Below are 15899 nucleotides of genomic sequence, written 5' to 3'. Positions count from 1 at the left end.
TAATCAGGCAAGAAAAAGCTAAACCATACTAAATCTTGTTTTGGGAATGAGTAGTGCAGATGTCTTTACCAAATGCCCTGGAAACACAGTGTGTAAAATCTGAATACCTGTGGTAAAAAAGAATGCCATAGGGCACACAAATGATTATTAAAAAATTGTCTGCAAATCCAGTCATAGAGAACTATATGCTTTCTTTGGAAGATTATGGTATTTTTAGAAAATTGCTTGAAGCAGCAAAAATTAAAAAAAATAAACTGAGCAATAACAGAAGTAGGAGAAATCTCTACCTCTGTGTTTCCAGAATGTGCCTCAGGATTAAGTTAGAGAATTTGGAACTACTCACTTCCCCATCCAGACATGTGTAATGAATTCAGAGGTATTAAAGTTTCTCAGCATCCCTGCAAAGCACAAGCTACTCACAGATGAAGCAGTATCTTGAATTTTGAGTATGTGACTTGTCCAAGATAAAACAAGGCCCACAGACAGCCAAGACTACTCAATGTCTCCCAGCTTCATGTTAAGACTTCAAACATCCCATAATTCCTCCTGCTATCTTCCATCTGTAGCAATAAAACTACAGTTTAATTTGAACAAAAAGCGTTTTTCCATTGCTAGAAGCAGATAAAAATCCTATAAGCTTAGAAATACACATTTGGCATATGAAAAATGGGAGGATATCTACAGTTATCTACTGTCTGGGAAGATGCAATTTAACTGATAAAATTTCAGTATTGGAGTTAGTGAGGGAGAGCAAGGGAAGACGATGACACAAGGAATAAGAGATCTTAGCTATCCTTTGTAATAATTCATGCACAGATACCACCTGCATGGAACTGAGACCTGAGGCACTGAGTATCACTCCAGTTCCAACTGGAGCTTGGCAGAATATCCACATCCTTTCTGAGGAAGACCCTATTCTGCTCTAGGTCATACCAATGTCATGCTTACAGATTCCTACTCTGAGAAGATCTACATGTGTTAAGATTAAAATAACTGAACTGAAAATTAAGAAACTTTGAAAGTGTTCCTTCTCAATACACACATTTTTTTCCCAGTCCAATTAAAATACGTACAGTACTTGTTAAATTGTTTCATGTTCCTCAGAAAGCTCACAGAAGAGCATTCACAAAGCAAGACAGAGTTCAAAAGTCCATGACAATAAAACATTTACCACCTGCTCAAAGCTTTAGGGAAAAGTAAAATATATTCTTCAGTGCTGGTTACAAAAGACTGTCACATTCTCCTTACATTAAAAATGCACAAAAGGAATCAATGGCCATGAAGGGATCAACCCAGATTAATTCATGGACTCGCTCATTGCTTGACACCCCCAGAGGCACAAAGTGTTCCTGTCACAATTCTGGAAGCAGCACAGGAGAGGGAATGGGCAAGGAAGGAAGAGGATGGGAAAGCTCCAACAAAGTAAGTAGATCTGTAGCAAGTGGATTCCTAATTAACGCTAAATAATGAAGTGTTTTATGAAACGACTGAAGAGCTCAGTAGGATCTGGGCCCTTCCTCACTGTGGTGTGAGGCCCTGGCACAGGGTGCCCAGAGAAGCTGTGGCTGCCCCTGGATCCCTGGAAGTGTCCAAGGCTGGACAGGGCTTGGAGCAACCTGGGACAGTGGAAGGTGTCCCTGCCCATGGCAGGGGGTGGCACTGGGTGATCCTTACAGTGTCTTCCCACCCAAACCATTCCCTGATCCTGTGGGATGCCCCAAGCCACCACCAGCCCACTGAGATCTGCTGACTTCCTCTTGGCTTGGCCCAAAGCACCTGCAAGTCAAGGAAAGCTGCAGTTCCTCACGTTTCAAAGAAATAAAACTTCATGACCCTAATCCAGTAAAACTGGCTCAAGGAAAAGAAGGAAGGGAAGAAATAAACTAATTTCCAAGCTGACTCTAAATTTAAACCAGCTCATTTCCTGTCTAGTCTTTCAGAGATGAAGGTCACAGAGCATGGGATGGGTACTGGGCATGCAGGGGCATATTCTGTGCTGGGTGCGTGCCCAGAGCCACTGCAGGATTCAGCAGGTATTTCACACACCCTAAGGCCCTTTTCAGATGGCAATCTCCCCTCACAGCCAACACCTTAACAAAGCCTGGGATTCAAACGGGAAAAATTGGAGCAGTTTGTTTAAGGGGCCAATGAATCACAGAACCCCAGAATGATTTCTTTGGAAGGGACCTTACAGCTCATCCATTGTCACCACAGAGACACCTTCTACTGGCCCAGGCTCCTCCAAGCCCCATCCAACCTGGCCTAGGACACTTCCAGGGATCCAGGGGCAGCCACAGCTTCTCTGGGCACCCTGTGCCAGGGCCTGCCCACCCTCACAGGGAAGGATTTCTTCCTAATATCTAATCTCAATCTCTCCTTTTCTAGTTTCCCCCAGTCATAAACTTTAATTTACAAATATAGAGCCAAGAAAAATTACTCTCCAGGCTAAATATTTTATGTTCATAGAGGAAAAGAATTTTTATAACCTATAATCTTCCTACATCAAACCCTTCCACCTCACACACCTCATTCTTTCCTCTGACAGGCAAATGAAGGATCCCAAAGGGGATGCTAACCCTGGTGGGAACTCTCCACACTTACATCACGGGAAGAGGTCAGGTTGTGGCTGTTCTCCCCCAGGAATGATTTGATGCTGTGCATGATGTTGTCTTTGCGCTGCTGCCGGAACCTCTTCTCCTCGTCGCACAGGGCCATGCTGAACCGCAGGTCCGTGGAGGAGCTGTTTGGGAAAGGGACAGGCTGTCACAAGGGGCCCAATTCCAAACAGGATCACTAACACCTCCCCGGGAAACCAGCAGAAAATCCGCCCCCACTTACAGAAGATGAAATGAAATGGTATTTTTCATGTGACGCCATCCATCGGCTCTAGAGTGATGGAGGCAAAGTGCAATGTGTCTTTAAGACATGCATTTTATATAGAACTCATTAAAAGCAAATAATTAAACACAGCAAGTGAGTTCTGCGCTCACAGTAATAAACCTACAGCACAGATCATGCTGGCACACCACAGGAAAAACTCAGCCCTATTCTCTGATGACAAAAGGGCTGATGGACAGCAAAGAGGAGGAGTGGACAAATCCACCCTGGTACCCACTGAAAAGCATACAGGGGTGAAATGGATCCATCCTCAGACAATATTTCCCCTAGATTGGTGGGATGGATCCATTTAGGGTCAGATAACAATTCCCCAAACTGGTGGAATGGATCCATTTAGGCTCAGATAACAATTCCCCAGATTTTGAAATGGATCCATTTAGGTTCAGATAACAATTCCCCAGATTTTGAAATGGATCCATTTAGGTTCAGATAACAATTCCCCAGACTGGTGGAATGGATTCATTTAGGCTCAGATAATAATTCCCCAGATTGGTGAAATGGATCAATTTAGGCTCAGATAATAATTCTCATATTTTTAAAACAACCTATTATGCAATAAAATAGTAGGATTAAGAAAAGAGAAAAAAAGAGTCCCCAGAAGCAATGTTCCAGGAAGATATTCACAATCTGCATGGCTATCAGGGAACAGCAGCAGAACTTGATAAGATCCTTTACATTTCAAAGCCTAAGAAGGCACAGCCAAGCATCTTGTGTTTATTTAATGTCAGAGATATTAAATGCTTGTAATGTACAAAGCCTGGCTAGTTCAGGGTGGTCTCAAGGACCACCCACAAATGCATTTTCCCAAGTACAACATGATGAGCAGAAATTATCCCTGGGGGATGTTTGTCATCCGGAGTAATCAGGAAATAACTTGACTATTACAGTGCTCAGTGCTCCTATTTATAGCTGCAGACAAAAGAATGACTCCTTAAATTCCTTGCTCCCAGAAAATCATTTTTAGACTTGAAATGTATTGTTCTGCTTATACCTCAATATGATTTATGGTCTTTTGCCAGGATAGGTGAAGAATGAGGGAGAAAGACAGCTAGAGAGGGGAAAAAAGGGGACAAATAAAGGTAGGCATCTGCTTGGCTTTTACATGGAGAACTCCAGGCCCTAAATCTTCACTCAGACCTTCACTGTGTAGTATTTACATTTAAATACATTTTAGGAGCAGCTCTGTAACAGCAGCAGAAAGTTCATGTGAGGGGCCAAGTTGCTGGAGAAGGTAAAACAGTGAGGATGAAGCTGCACCTGAGTGAGGTCAGTGTGTTTTTTAGAAACAAAGCCCTTGAGAAGGAAAGGACTTCTCATAAACCAGGCTGGGAGATCTACGTGGGATGGCCTCATTCCTGCAAACGTTTGGAAGGGTCAAACCTCTTAGTCCCAGTAAGGGTGTTTAGTCAATAACACAATTACTACATGAAAATAATCCACAGTTGTAAAATCTCCTCACTTTTACAGTACCTGGTATTTCTATGCTACAACAAGGAATTTTTGCACTCTACGTCACATGTTTTTAAGAAAATCCCACCAGGTGGGACTCTTGGGGTGTCCTGTGCAGGGCCAGGAGTTGGACTTTGATGATCCTTATGGGTTCCTTCCAATTCAGGATATTCTGTGACTCCATGAAAATTTTAATGAACAATTTAGAATAAAATTCCTTTGCTGCTGGTATATTTTCACCCTTTTTAAAAAATAAATACATGAGATACTCACCATACTTCCAGAGACAATTCCAAAGTCATTTCTGTGACCTAAACAAGAAATATTCAAATATTGTTACAGCACTTAGAGAGGGAAAACCCACAAACACATCTGTAACATCAACTACTACTGTAAGAACTTTTCTTTCTTTCTTTCTTTCCTCTTTATTTTTTAAAAGAAGGGTATTTTTGGCACCTATGAATGAGATTCTTTTCTATAGATTTTTTTTTAAAGCATACAGTATGATTCCAAAATACACCACTAGAACTGAATACAGTGGAAAATGTTGCTAAGTGCTGGCTTTCATTCCTCAGATCCCACTGCCTTGCCTTTCTTGCACTGCTAATCCCTTCCTGACATGCAACTCATCTCTGTCCTGAGGGGATCTGATGCTCTTCACCCACTCATGGCTGGCAGGAGAACCAGGAGATCACATCTGAGTGCCACCTGTGTGAGGGAATCACTGCTCTGTGCTCCACAGGAGCCACCAAGTGTCTCTCCACAGCTGAACATGCCTTAATTAGCAGCCAGGAAGGGTGAGTGCTTACAGCTTGCTGGAAAATGCAATAAATGTCACTGCACAATGAACTGCCTGGCCACGAGCTATGGGTTGGCCTCCTCTGCCTTTCACAGAGCACTGAAAGAGCTGCCTGCAGACAAGAAGTTAAAAAATTATTATTGAAGCACCAATTTCCCGTCAGGCACAATCCAGGAGTACTGGCTGTGGAACTCAGACAGAATGGAGAGGTATTTTCACCCTCTCTCTGTGCAATGGCCTTGCTGGTGCAGCCCTGGAGGAGAGACAGAGTCAGACTGTCCTCTGTGTAAAACCAGATTCTCCTCCTCGCTTGGGGCATGTGAGCACCAGGGATGGAGCCACAACACCCCAGACTGAAGGTCTGCCTGACCCTCAGACAGCCGAGAAGGATCTGGGATGCACAGATGCCTCCGACTCCCACACGCAGACCCAATTCCTGAAATGGGAATTGCAAATGAGGCAGGGTATGAGCAAGGTGGGGGAAAAAGAAAGAACAGGCAGAGAAACAACAAAGGGAGGACATGAACAAACAAAGTGAAGAGTCACTGAGGAAGCACTTCAAAGGCAGCAAAGCAATTACATTATTCCCCACCTGGCATTACTAATTTAGAAAGCACTCCTGAAACCATGCAGTGATCCACTGCTTACAAAAATGTATGCACATGAAAGAAACCCTTGGAGAGAAGCATTCCAACAGGGAGATATCATGGCATTTTCTATACCTTACACAGACTGCCACAGACATTTCAGGAATATTACTTCATTTTCAGTTTCAGGAATTCTAGGTATACATTGTCTACATCAGGCTCAACCTGACTTCATCTCCCCTTAACTATTTGCTTATAAATTTCAGAATGTATTTGCCTTTTTTTGTACTGTTTTTTCCCCCTATGACTCCCTACCAAGCTTTGCTGAACACTGATGAGAAGTTCAAGCGAGGCAAGGCCTTGTATTAATGGAATGAGCTCTGTGAACTGTGTTTGCAAAATGCATTCAAAAGTTCTTTCTCACTGCCACACTTCATGCCTGGCAGAACCAGGACTTGCTCTCAGTCCATGCTCTGGAAGCCCAAGAGTTACTGAAATGTAGTGAAATAAATACACAGATACTTCAAAAAATGCTGTTATTTTAAAAAGGAAAAATAATGGAATGTATCAAGATTCCAACTGCCCTAAGGCTATGCCAAATGAAATGCTAAACTTTACATATGAAGCTTTCTGGTTTCCAGTATATAGACCTTTAACCAGTTATTTGCTATAACTACACTTCTGAACTTTTATCACATGGAAAACAGCAGAACAAATCAAGATCTCTGACCATACAATCAACCATAGCCCAAACCAGAAATGCAGATGGTATTCATAGATTTCAATATGTGCAGAACAAGCTCAATTCCACCCAGATTTAACAACAGTTTCCAGGAGTTACAGTGCAGGCAGACAAGCCCTGTTCAAGGGACTCCATCTGATCTGCAGACATGTTTAAAGGGAATAATCCAATTACTGCATCACCTGCATCACTGCATGTTAACCAGGTCTGTGTTGCAACAAGCCACTTCCAGAAAGTGAAACATGTAACGATAAAAGAATTCCTGCAGCTTTCTGGAAGCCACAGGCAGCAGCAGGAGGGGCAATGCACTGACCAGCAAACTCTGAGTAACCTCACACTAACTGAGGCCATGAAACTAAACTGCACTGAGTGTGCAGGGAACTGCTTTAGGCAGAGAAAGTCCCAGACTAGACTTTTAAAGAGGGGTCTTCCAGCAGGGACACCAAGGCATTCAGTGGCACTGTTTTGTTTAATTCTCCTCTCAGCAGGGCTGTAAGAAAATAAATAATTAAGGCTTAAAAGTGTCTTTAGGCTCTGTGTTTATCCATGGGCAAGAGTGAATGGTCAGAAAACTTCTGACCAAGGCAAAGTCATGAATGTCCAACTTACATCATTGAAAGTTAGCTGGACCTCCTTCTTCTCTCCCAGTTTCAGAGAAGAGATGGGAAACGTGGATGTGCCAAGAGTCTCATCCATAACATAGTTGGCATCCATGAGAGTAACCTGGAAGAGATATCTGGATGTTCAATTCCACTGCAAGAAATCCCTTTTTAATTCCATCAAGCCTATGCCTAAAGAAAAAAGAAAAATATATATATATATAGAAGAAGAATGGGCCTGACCCAACCCAGTCAATGCCCAATGCCAAGTGACATTTCTTTTAAACCAGGATAAGCACATGGACAGTGGAGATGGCACTTCAAGGAACTGTACACCAGGATTACTCACTGCCTTTCTGGCCACAAATCTCACCATCTTTCTAATACCTTCAAATTCCACATATAGTAGAAGCAAAGCACAGTACCTTCAAATTTCCAGTCAGTAAAATTTCCCTATGGAGAAACTTGTATAGTTCTAACTATACAAGTGATAGGCCAAAAAAATATCCAGTAACTTTTCAGAGAAGATGGAATCCACATACCCCAGCCTTGACTCTGCAGACCAAGATTGTTACAGCAGTGATTTGGCAAAGTGTGCAGCATTCCAATTTACACAACGCTGCTCTCTGTATCCAGCCAGACCTTCAAGTCTCTTCTCATACCCTCCAAGTTGGAGCAGAGACCTTTCCAAAATGTGATAATATCCAAAGAAGGATGTGGATATGGCAGAACACCTTTCCATGCTTTTGCTCTAATCCATCTGGATCTATGTTTAGCAGACTTTTTTCCCCAGTGGCTCCTTTCCAAGTCCTCAAGATATATAGAAAGAATTTCAAATTCTCATTTGGATGGTTTTTATTAAATGAGATCTCCAGACTCATTTGATTTATGAGTGATTTTTCCACTTTGTGGCATTATATCTTCTAAAATATCACATGTTCGTGGCTTGGACTGTATCTTTTGTAAAAAACAAAAGGAATCAAGATACAATCACTTGAATAATTAGCTGCTACATCTGGGATCAGCCTCTTCTCAGCTATAAAGAATCTTCTTCATCCTGTGCCACAAGCAACCCTTTGAAATTATGAATTCTCTTTATTTTAGGACAGAGCTCATTATTTTAATGGTATTTACATTGTTCTGTTTCCTTGCAGAACTTTATGCCCATTCCTGCAATCTCTGAGTGCTGTCTCTTTAAAACCAAAAGCAAAAACTTCTCAGTGGGATTTTGAAGAGCTGCTTACCCTTCAGGGGGAAAACTGCACTTGGGATAAAGATGCAGATCAATCCAAGGAATCACAATCCAAGGAATCACAAGGATTGCGGAGTCTGACCTTCAGAATTCACAGAGGATTTGGGTGGGGAGGTGACTTTACATATTTGCGACACCGCACTCCATTCCAGAATCCAAAGGTGCTTCCCTGCACTACCAGGTCCACTATTAACCATTATTAAATGTTATCTTCTACTCTTTGCAGGCAATCATCAGGGAATTTTATTGCACTGTCTCAGACCCAGCTACTGCCTTTAGTTATTGTAAAGACACATTTCTACCTACAATCCATCTTGCTGTGTTTGTGACTGTAGTAATTTTATCCTTTTCAAAACCCTTGAACCAAATTTTGTCTTCAACAAATTCAAACATTCCTAGAGAACCTGCCTAAGTGAAAGGGAGCTCAGAGCAGGGGCCAGGCTCTGCTCCTTGAGGCCCAGCAATGGCACCAGAGGAAGAGGCAGGAACTGATGCCCAGGAAATCACTGTGAATTCCCTAATATCTTTTGTCTCTAGTGCAGGATGCACTTCATGACCCAGCAAGCAGACCATGGGTGTAACTGTAATGCTGTGGAGCCTTCCTCAGAAACACAGGGAACTTGTAGGAAGCACAATTCCCTTTCAGACCCAAAGTCTGATGGTCACAAGCTCAAGGAATACCTTCACAGACTGCAGTCTCTGAAGGTTTGGCAAATTTAGACTGAACTCTGTAAGCTTGGGTCAGAAGAGAGCAGGTGGCAGGGCCATCCTCTATGAAGAACAGAGCTCACAAAGGACCAGAGCTAACCTTAAATCCTTGCCATGCCCATTCAGAAAACACTCACACCTAACACTCAGCTCTGGTGTGCAGCCTGTATAGTTTAACACATGAGACTGAACAGTGGCTTGGCCAACAAGGCTGCACATGGAGTGTGCAGAAGAGCCCTGGGTGGGCTCCAGGCAAGGAGGACACAGCAGAACCAGCCTTTTGCTTTGTCTCCATGGGCAGACACTTGACTTAAGCCCCACCTATTCCCTATCTGTAAGAGCTGGATCAGGGCAGGAAGCAGGGAGTACTCTGCAGCTGATATGAGGAACAAGAAGTTACTACCCCTCAGAAGCTGTCCAAAAAATTACTCACAGGCATATCTTTTAATGACTCTTGAGGCTACTCCTTGAATAACTCAATTTATCCAACACTGCTTGCTTAGCATCACAGCTAAACCCAGATTTAACATTTTAATCAAAGGGGTGATCTTGAGGCGTCAGATGCCACACATGTGTGAGCCACAGTTGTTTTACCCTTCATCTGCCCAGCCCAGCCATGGGATTTACCTCCAGAACATTCTCCAGATTGGGGTCCAGAATGAACTCGAAGGTCTCGTTCCACACGGGGTTGATGTCATTGTTGAAGTGCTTGGTTCTCTTCCTGCAGTCAGGGGCAGTGGGGATGAACAGCTCCACGTAGGGATCTGGAGTGTCAACTGTGGGGCAGAACACAGGTCAGGCAAGGGAAAACTCCAGCTTGGGCTGGAAAAATTGATACAATTCTATGAAATCACAGATCTTCTCATGGTAAAGGACAGAAAGATATGAAACTCTTTAAGTTACATAGATGTATGACAAAAATGATACAATGATATCAACAATCTCCCCAAAATTCTGTACAATGAGGGGTTTCTTTTGTGTCAAATGGAGCCAGGGCTCAGATGCCTCCCAGGACAGCAGGGGAAGTTATTTCTGTGGTTGTGGGTCACAAAAAGCCTCCTGCTCTGCTCTGGTGAAACACCCACGTCTTTCCAACACCGAAACATGGAATAACAGAATATCCTGAGCTGGAAGGGACCCACAAGGATCATCAGTGCAACTCCAGGCCCTGCCCAGACACCCCAACAATCCCACCCTGTGCATCCCTGGGAGCATTGTCCAAACTCTCCTGGAGCTCAGGCAGCCCTGGGGCTGTGCCCATTCCCTGGGAAGCCTGGGCAGTACCCAGATTAAATCCTATCACAAGGAAAAGCAAGTCCAAACATTACTCCTTGTACATATTTTCAGTCTAAAGATACTTTTTTTCAATAAAGGCAAATTTTAGAAACTCTGGAAGTTCAGTAAGACCTTATCCATGAGATTCCTAAGGCCCAGAATCCCTCCTCCCACCTGCTGGGAGAAGAAGGAAAAGAGGAAAACAAAGAGGCTGGGTAATTTCAAATCAAATCAAATGTCTTTTGGGGAAAAAACCCTGACCAAACAACCAAAAAAAAGGCTTTTGGAAACCACTCAGGAGGTTCTGAATTTGTCTCCAGGCAAATCCTATTCAGTGTTATCCTAATCCAACTTGTCAAGGAGATTTCCCGTGTGCTCCATACCTGTGGGGCTCAGCTAATTGCTACATTGAGGTGGTCTCAGCGCTCCCTGAGTAATGAACAAGCAGCTATTTAAAGCGGGGGATCAGTGTGGAAAGGCTTTAAATAGCAACCTTTATTAGCTCCTGAGGAATTATGCCTGATCTTGTCCCTTCATCACGGGCAGGGGAACTGGGGGATCAAGCCCCAAGTCTTTCCTCACAGGCAGATGTTCCAACTTGCCAACTTTTCCATTCCTTTCAACTACTACACAAAGCCCTGCCACAAAGAAAAGAATCAAGAGAAACAAGGCTCTTCGAAACGAAAAATCCATGAAGTGACAAGGTCTTGCTAAGTCTTGATATCCAGCATGACTTTGGCAATAAACACCCAGGGTTACCCTGCCAAGAGACTGAAGTTACCGACAAAAAACTGGATTTCAGACAAAATCCTGATGACTGAGCAGAGCTCTGGGCAAAAGATCAATGCCTCTCTCTCCATTCAGATCATGCTGTGATCAGTCCCAATGCTTACAAAAATCCCATTTTTCTTATCAACACAAACAGCAAATGGTTTCCTATCCATATTCAAAATCCCAAAGCATGTAGAAACCCCAGACCTCTGACACACAGATCCATCACTACCTTTCTATCAGGCAAATCCCAGTAAGTGTTGAAACAGAAACCAAACCCAAGGCATGGATCAACTAACTTGGAAAAATTAGTTTTGGTATTTCAGTATTGCCAAGTCACCTCACTCCACGTCTTTATTAGCTTCTTAACCCAAGGCAAAGATTTAATCACCTGCCCTTTCATGTTTGAAAGTTTATTTGGAGCTTTTTCAGTTAAGAAAATGAAAATCTATTCTTTTTTAACTTCCTTCTTTAGATGAAGAGAAAATATATAGGAAGACTGCTTGCTCTGATTAAGATATTGCTATAAGCAATGCTAAATACTTCTTTAAGATATATTATATTAATCAAAATCTCATTCCTCGGACAGGGACCAAAACCTACCAGCAACCTGGCAAATAACACAGAAGTATTCACTTAATGTATTTCAAAACACTGAAGTTATCAAATGTACATTAAACAGCCAACAGCCAGTGTGCACTCACTTATTCCTGCCTGGGCTTCTGCTAATTGATTTGCCAGGTAATGTTAAAAAAACTAAGCTGAAAATGTAACTAAAAATAGCTTGATCACCACTGTTATCACAGAACCCCAAGTCCTTCTCCAGCTCTCCTGGAGCCTCTTTAGGCACTGGAAGGCTGCCACCTATATTTTGTTTTTAAAAGGAAGAATGGTTATGTTGTATGGGTCAAAAGCTGATGTTCAGCCATGACAATGACTGAATTATCTATGAATCGTCTGAGAATCATCTCTACGTGGACCTGATGACCCTAAAGGTCTTTTCCAGCCTTAAGGATTTTGTGTAGGAGCAGCACTGTTGGGGAACTGGTCTTTTGTTGCAGCAGCTCCTCAGCCTGGGGGAATTGCACTTGCTCCCAGGACATTTCTGAGGAAAGCAGAGCTTCTGTGCACCTCAGCCCTAAGGCTGTTCCTTATGCAAGCCCTGCTGCTCCATCACCATTTCTCAGAAACAAGGCAGGCTGAACCAACAATTAAGCACAAGTATCTCAAACCCCCACCTGCACTCTAAAAAACCCAATTAAGGCTTTCGGCACTGATGCCAATGAGGGTCCTACAATTAGCAGCTTGGAGGCAGATGAAGTCTTGGGTAATTAACAAAATGTTGGTGATAATTCAGATTTACAGCCCCCCCCTCACCCAAAGCTCCAGGGGCTGAAGACAAACATCCAAAAACAAGAGCAGAGTCAGCATCCCCTCTGCTGGTTTTAAACTGCTGCCTTGGGAATGGCTGAGGTAGAAAGTAAGGATTCACTGACTTTTCCTCAACTGATTTATCTCCCGGTTAAGTCATGGCTATAGGATTCTCCCTTTGAATTGCATTATGAATCACCAAGTGAAACACACAGTGGACAATAATTAGGGTCAAACATTTTCACAGTGAAAAATGAGTAATGCTTTAAGCAATCTGGCTATTAGAAAAACCTGTAAAATTTTCTGCAATGACTGGAAACCATTTGATCTTATGCTATTAAGATTGGTAAGATTGGTGAGGCTGTCATCAGGCCTCTATATTAATATGATTAATATTTCAGATATATGATTTATATTCCAGTCATTCCAATTTCAATAACTTCAACAGCATAATTACCATAAAGAAACTATAGAAAGCCTGTTCAACTATAATACTGAGATAGACACATACCTATCTCAAAACAAAAAGTGGTAATAACCCTGAATTTATCCACCATTAAGTGCAATCCCATTGATAAAAACTTACTAGGTCCCAAATGACCATCTTTGTGTATTTCCCACCATTTTTTTGGCTTGCTGCACCACAGTACAATTTGTTTAGCACATGCAGCTGAGCAGCCTGGCTGAGGTCAAGCCAATAACGGGAATTGCTGGATGACCTCTCTCTCCTCAAAGGGGAAGGAAGCTAAATAACAACACAATTTCTATTCAAATGTCGAATTTTATGGGGCCTCACAGTGCCATGGAAATATGAGTTGGTGTCTCTGCCACAGTCAGGAGAAAAAGCAATGAAATTTAAAATAATGGGTTTTCCCATTTTCATGTGATTTTTCAGTTTTTAAAAAGGGAATTCTTAAAAACTGTACTAATCAAAAACTGTCCCTCCAACCATGGAACAGGTACTTGAAATGCTCCAGAAAAATCCATAGTCTAGCAATAATACAGATGCCAGGGGACCTGCCAGAAGGCCACAGCAACCTAAAAACCGCAGTAACTCCCTGCTGCTTGTGTTTAAAGCACCACAGGGAATGCCAGGGCTGGTGGCTTTGGGGATTTTGCAAAGGGGTGATGCAGTGCCAGATTTCGTGAGCGGAAGGTGACTCCAAGGGAAGTAAGGCAGCTCTGAAGCAGCAGCTATGCTATGAGAAATCCTGGGATTAGGTAACACCTTCATTAAAAATTATTTGTGCTTTTTATGACAGTGCTTTTCATCTCTGGCGTTACTTCAGTGGAGGGAAGAACCAGCTCCCAGCACAGGCGCTGCACTATCACCCAGTTCACTGCTGCAGAACACCATTGCTCCCACTGATCCAGCCTTGAAAGGGCAAAAAAAACCCCGAACAAATCAGCTTTTGGTCAAAACACATTTGTACAAGTGTCAAGAGGAAAAGAGGCACTGCCTTCTCTATTATCTGCACAGTCTCCTTTGCAAACACACACTGAAAAGTGAGTGAAGCATTAAGCAAAACAACATTTCTCTAGTAGTGTGCCAGAGTCTAAGGGGTTTAGGGTTTTTTCATGAATTTCAGTGCCTAGTTCTCCCTGCCAAACCAGTGAAATATCTCACTCCATGTGTTGGCTTTGCACAGCCTGGATTATCCTCCTCTAACTCTGTTAGTAATAAATTCACTTTGTACTTCTAAGCCGTGTCTGTGAAATGCATAAATGAACATCCTTGAGTTGTAAGAGCTTTTCTTTAGTACAGATGGGTCTGTGGGACAGCTGGAATCCTACAAAATACAAGGCAGTACCCAGATGATGAACCACAGAATGAGTGAGGTTGGAAAAGATCTCCCAAGACCACTGAGCTCAACCACCTGCCCAGCATCATCACTGTGTTCACCACTAAACCTTGTCCCCAGGTGACACATCACATGGTTTTTGAAAACCTGCAGGGATGGGGACTCCAGCACTGCCCGGGGCAGCCCCTGCCAAGGTCTGAGCACCCTTTCCATGAAGAAATTCTTCCTGATGTCCAACCTGAGCCTCCCCTGGCCCAGCCTGAGGCCGTACCCTCTCCTCCTGTCCCTGTTCCTGGGAGCACAGCCCAACCCCCCGGCTGTCCCCTCCTGTCAGGGAGTTGTGCAGAGCCACAAGGTCCCCCCTGAGCCTCCTTTTCTCCAGGCTGAGCCCCTTTCCCAGCTCCCTCAGCCCCTCCTGGTGCTCCAGCCCCTTCCCCAGCTCTCTTCCCTTCCTTGACTCCAGCCTCTCAGTATCTTTCTTGTCATGAAGGGCCCCAAACTGATCCCAGTTCAGATTCTTCAGCTCATGCTTTTAAAATAACATTTCCAAAACTAATTAAAAGTCTCCTTCAGGCAACAACCTGCAGAACTCCTTACCCAAAGAGCTGTGGATGAGAAGACCTATGTGGCTTGAAGGAAAACCAGTAAATTTTCTGCAAGAGAAACTCAGTGACAGCTGATGACCCCAAAGGCACATCCAGCTCAGGGAGTCTCACTGAAGGCAGCCAAGGAGAGGATCAGTGGGAATTGTCACATTCTACCCTGTTTGTATTTTTCCTTTACATCTCACTATGACTGATGTTGTTCCCAATTCTCCCTTGGATCAGGCATTAGCCCAACGCTAACACAACTCCAAAGCACTCCTGGGACAGGGGATGAGAGGAAAAAGAATCAAAAGCAAGAAGTCATCAAATTATCACAGGGGACAAATGGGAGCTTCCTCCTAAATGGAGAAAGTGAAATGCCCAAACTGGAGGAACAGTGATGTCCACAGGTCCTGGAGGGGAGCCCCACCACGAAGCTTTGCCTGGAGACAGGACAGCACAGGGGACAGCGTCACAACTGAGCCAGCCATAATGAACACAGTAACACCACCTCAGAAAGCTTCAAGCATCCACCCTTCTTGTCCTTTAGCCCAGCCTTTTATCCCCTCATGCTGATGCAGTGCCCCTGTGTGCCCTCTGCTCCCCTTGGTGGTTGCTCAGTGCCCCTGGGCACTCCATGGCTCATTGCTGTCAGTGCTGCTCACCTGCTGCTCACAGCTGCACCCACTGGGGATGGGGCTGGGCCAGCCCCACTCACAGTCACCACACACTGTGTGCCTACAGGACAGGAGCAGCTCCCAGCCAACCTCTGGGGCTGGTCACAGCCCAGCAGGGCCTGGGGATTCTCCAGCCACACAAGATGGATCCCAGGCCTGAGCCAGTACTGCTCCACGTCACCATCACAGCATAACGGAGCCATGGGAGAGCTTCCTAAGGATGGGAACGAGTTTTCACCAATCTCTCGCAGAAACAGGTCCTCCTCAGTGACTCCATGGCAAGCACTCACAGACAGAATTTCTCATCAAAATTACATTTTCGCAGCTGGGAAGAGCAACATTATCTGGATCGGTTTCACCGTGGAACACAAGAGCCTTTTTCCAG

General features: G+C 43.8%; 1 protein-coding gene across 2 annotated transcripts in view; it reads right to left on the bottom strand.

Annotated features, from left to right (window-relative positions):
- PLA2G4A (phospholipase A2 group IVA) overlaps positions 1-15899 on the bottom strand; it is a 67269-nt gene that overhangs the window by 24055 nt on the left and 27315 nt on the right. For both annotated transcript variants that reach the window (XM_041479638.1, XM_041479639.1), the window contains exons 5-8: positions 9662-9810; positions 7085-7198; positions 4621-4658; positions 2602-2740 (exon numbers count right to left, since the gene is read on the bottom strand). In XM_041479638.1, coding sequence (XP_041335572.1) covers positions 2602-2740; positions 4621-4658; positions 7085-7198; positions 9662-9810 — 440 coding nt within the window. The remainder of the gene's footprint in view (positions 1-2601; positions 2741-4620; positions 4659-7084; positions 7199-9661; positions 9811-15899) is intronic.

This window comes from Pyrgilauda ruficollis, unplaced genomic scaffold (genome assembly GCF_017590135.1).
Source record: "Pyrgilauda ruficollis isolate IOZ18807 unplaced genomic scaffold, ASM1759013v1 scaffold49, whole genome shotgun sequence".
Classification (NCBI taxonomy): Eukaryota; Metazoa; Chordata; class Aves; order Passeriformes; family Passeridae; genus Pyrgilauda; species Pyrgilauda ruficollis.
Note: the sequence above shows the minus strand (reverse complement) of the source record. Positions and strands in the feature narration are given on the sequence as shown.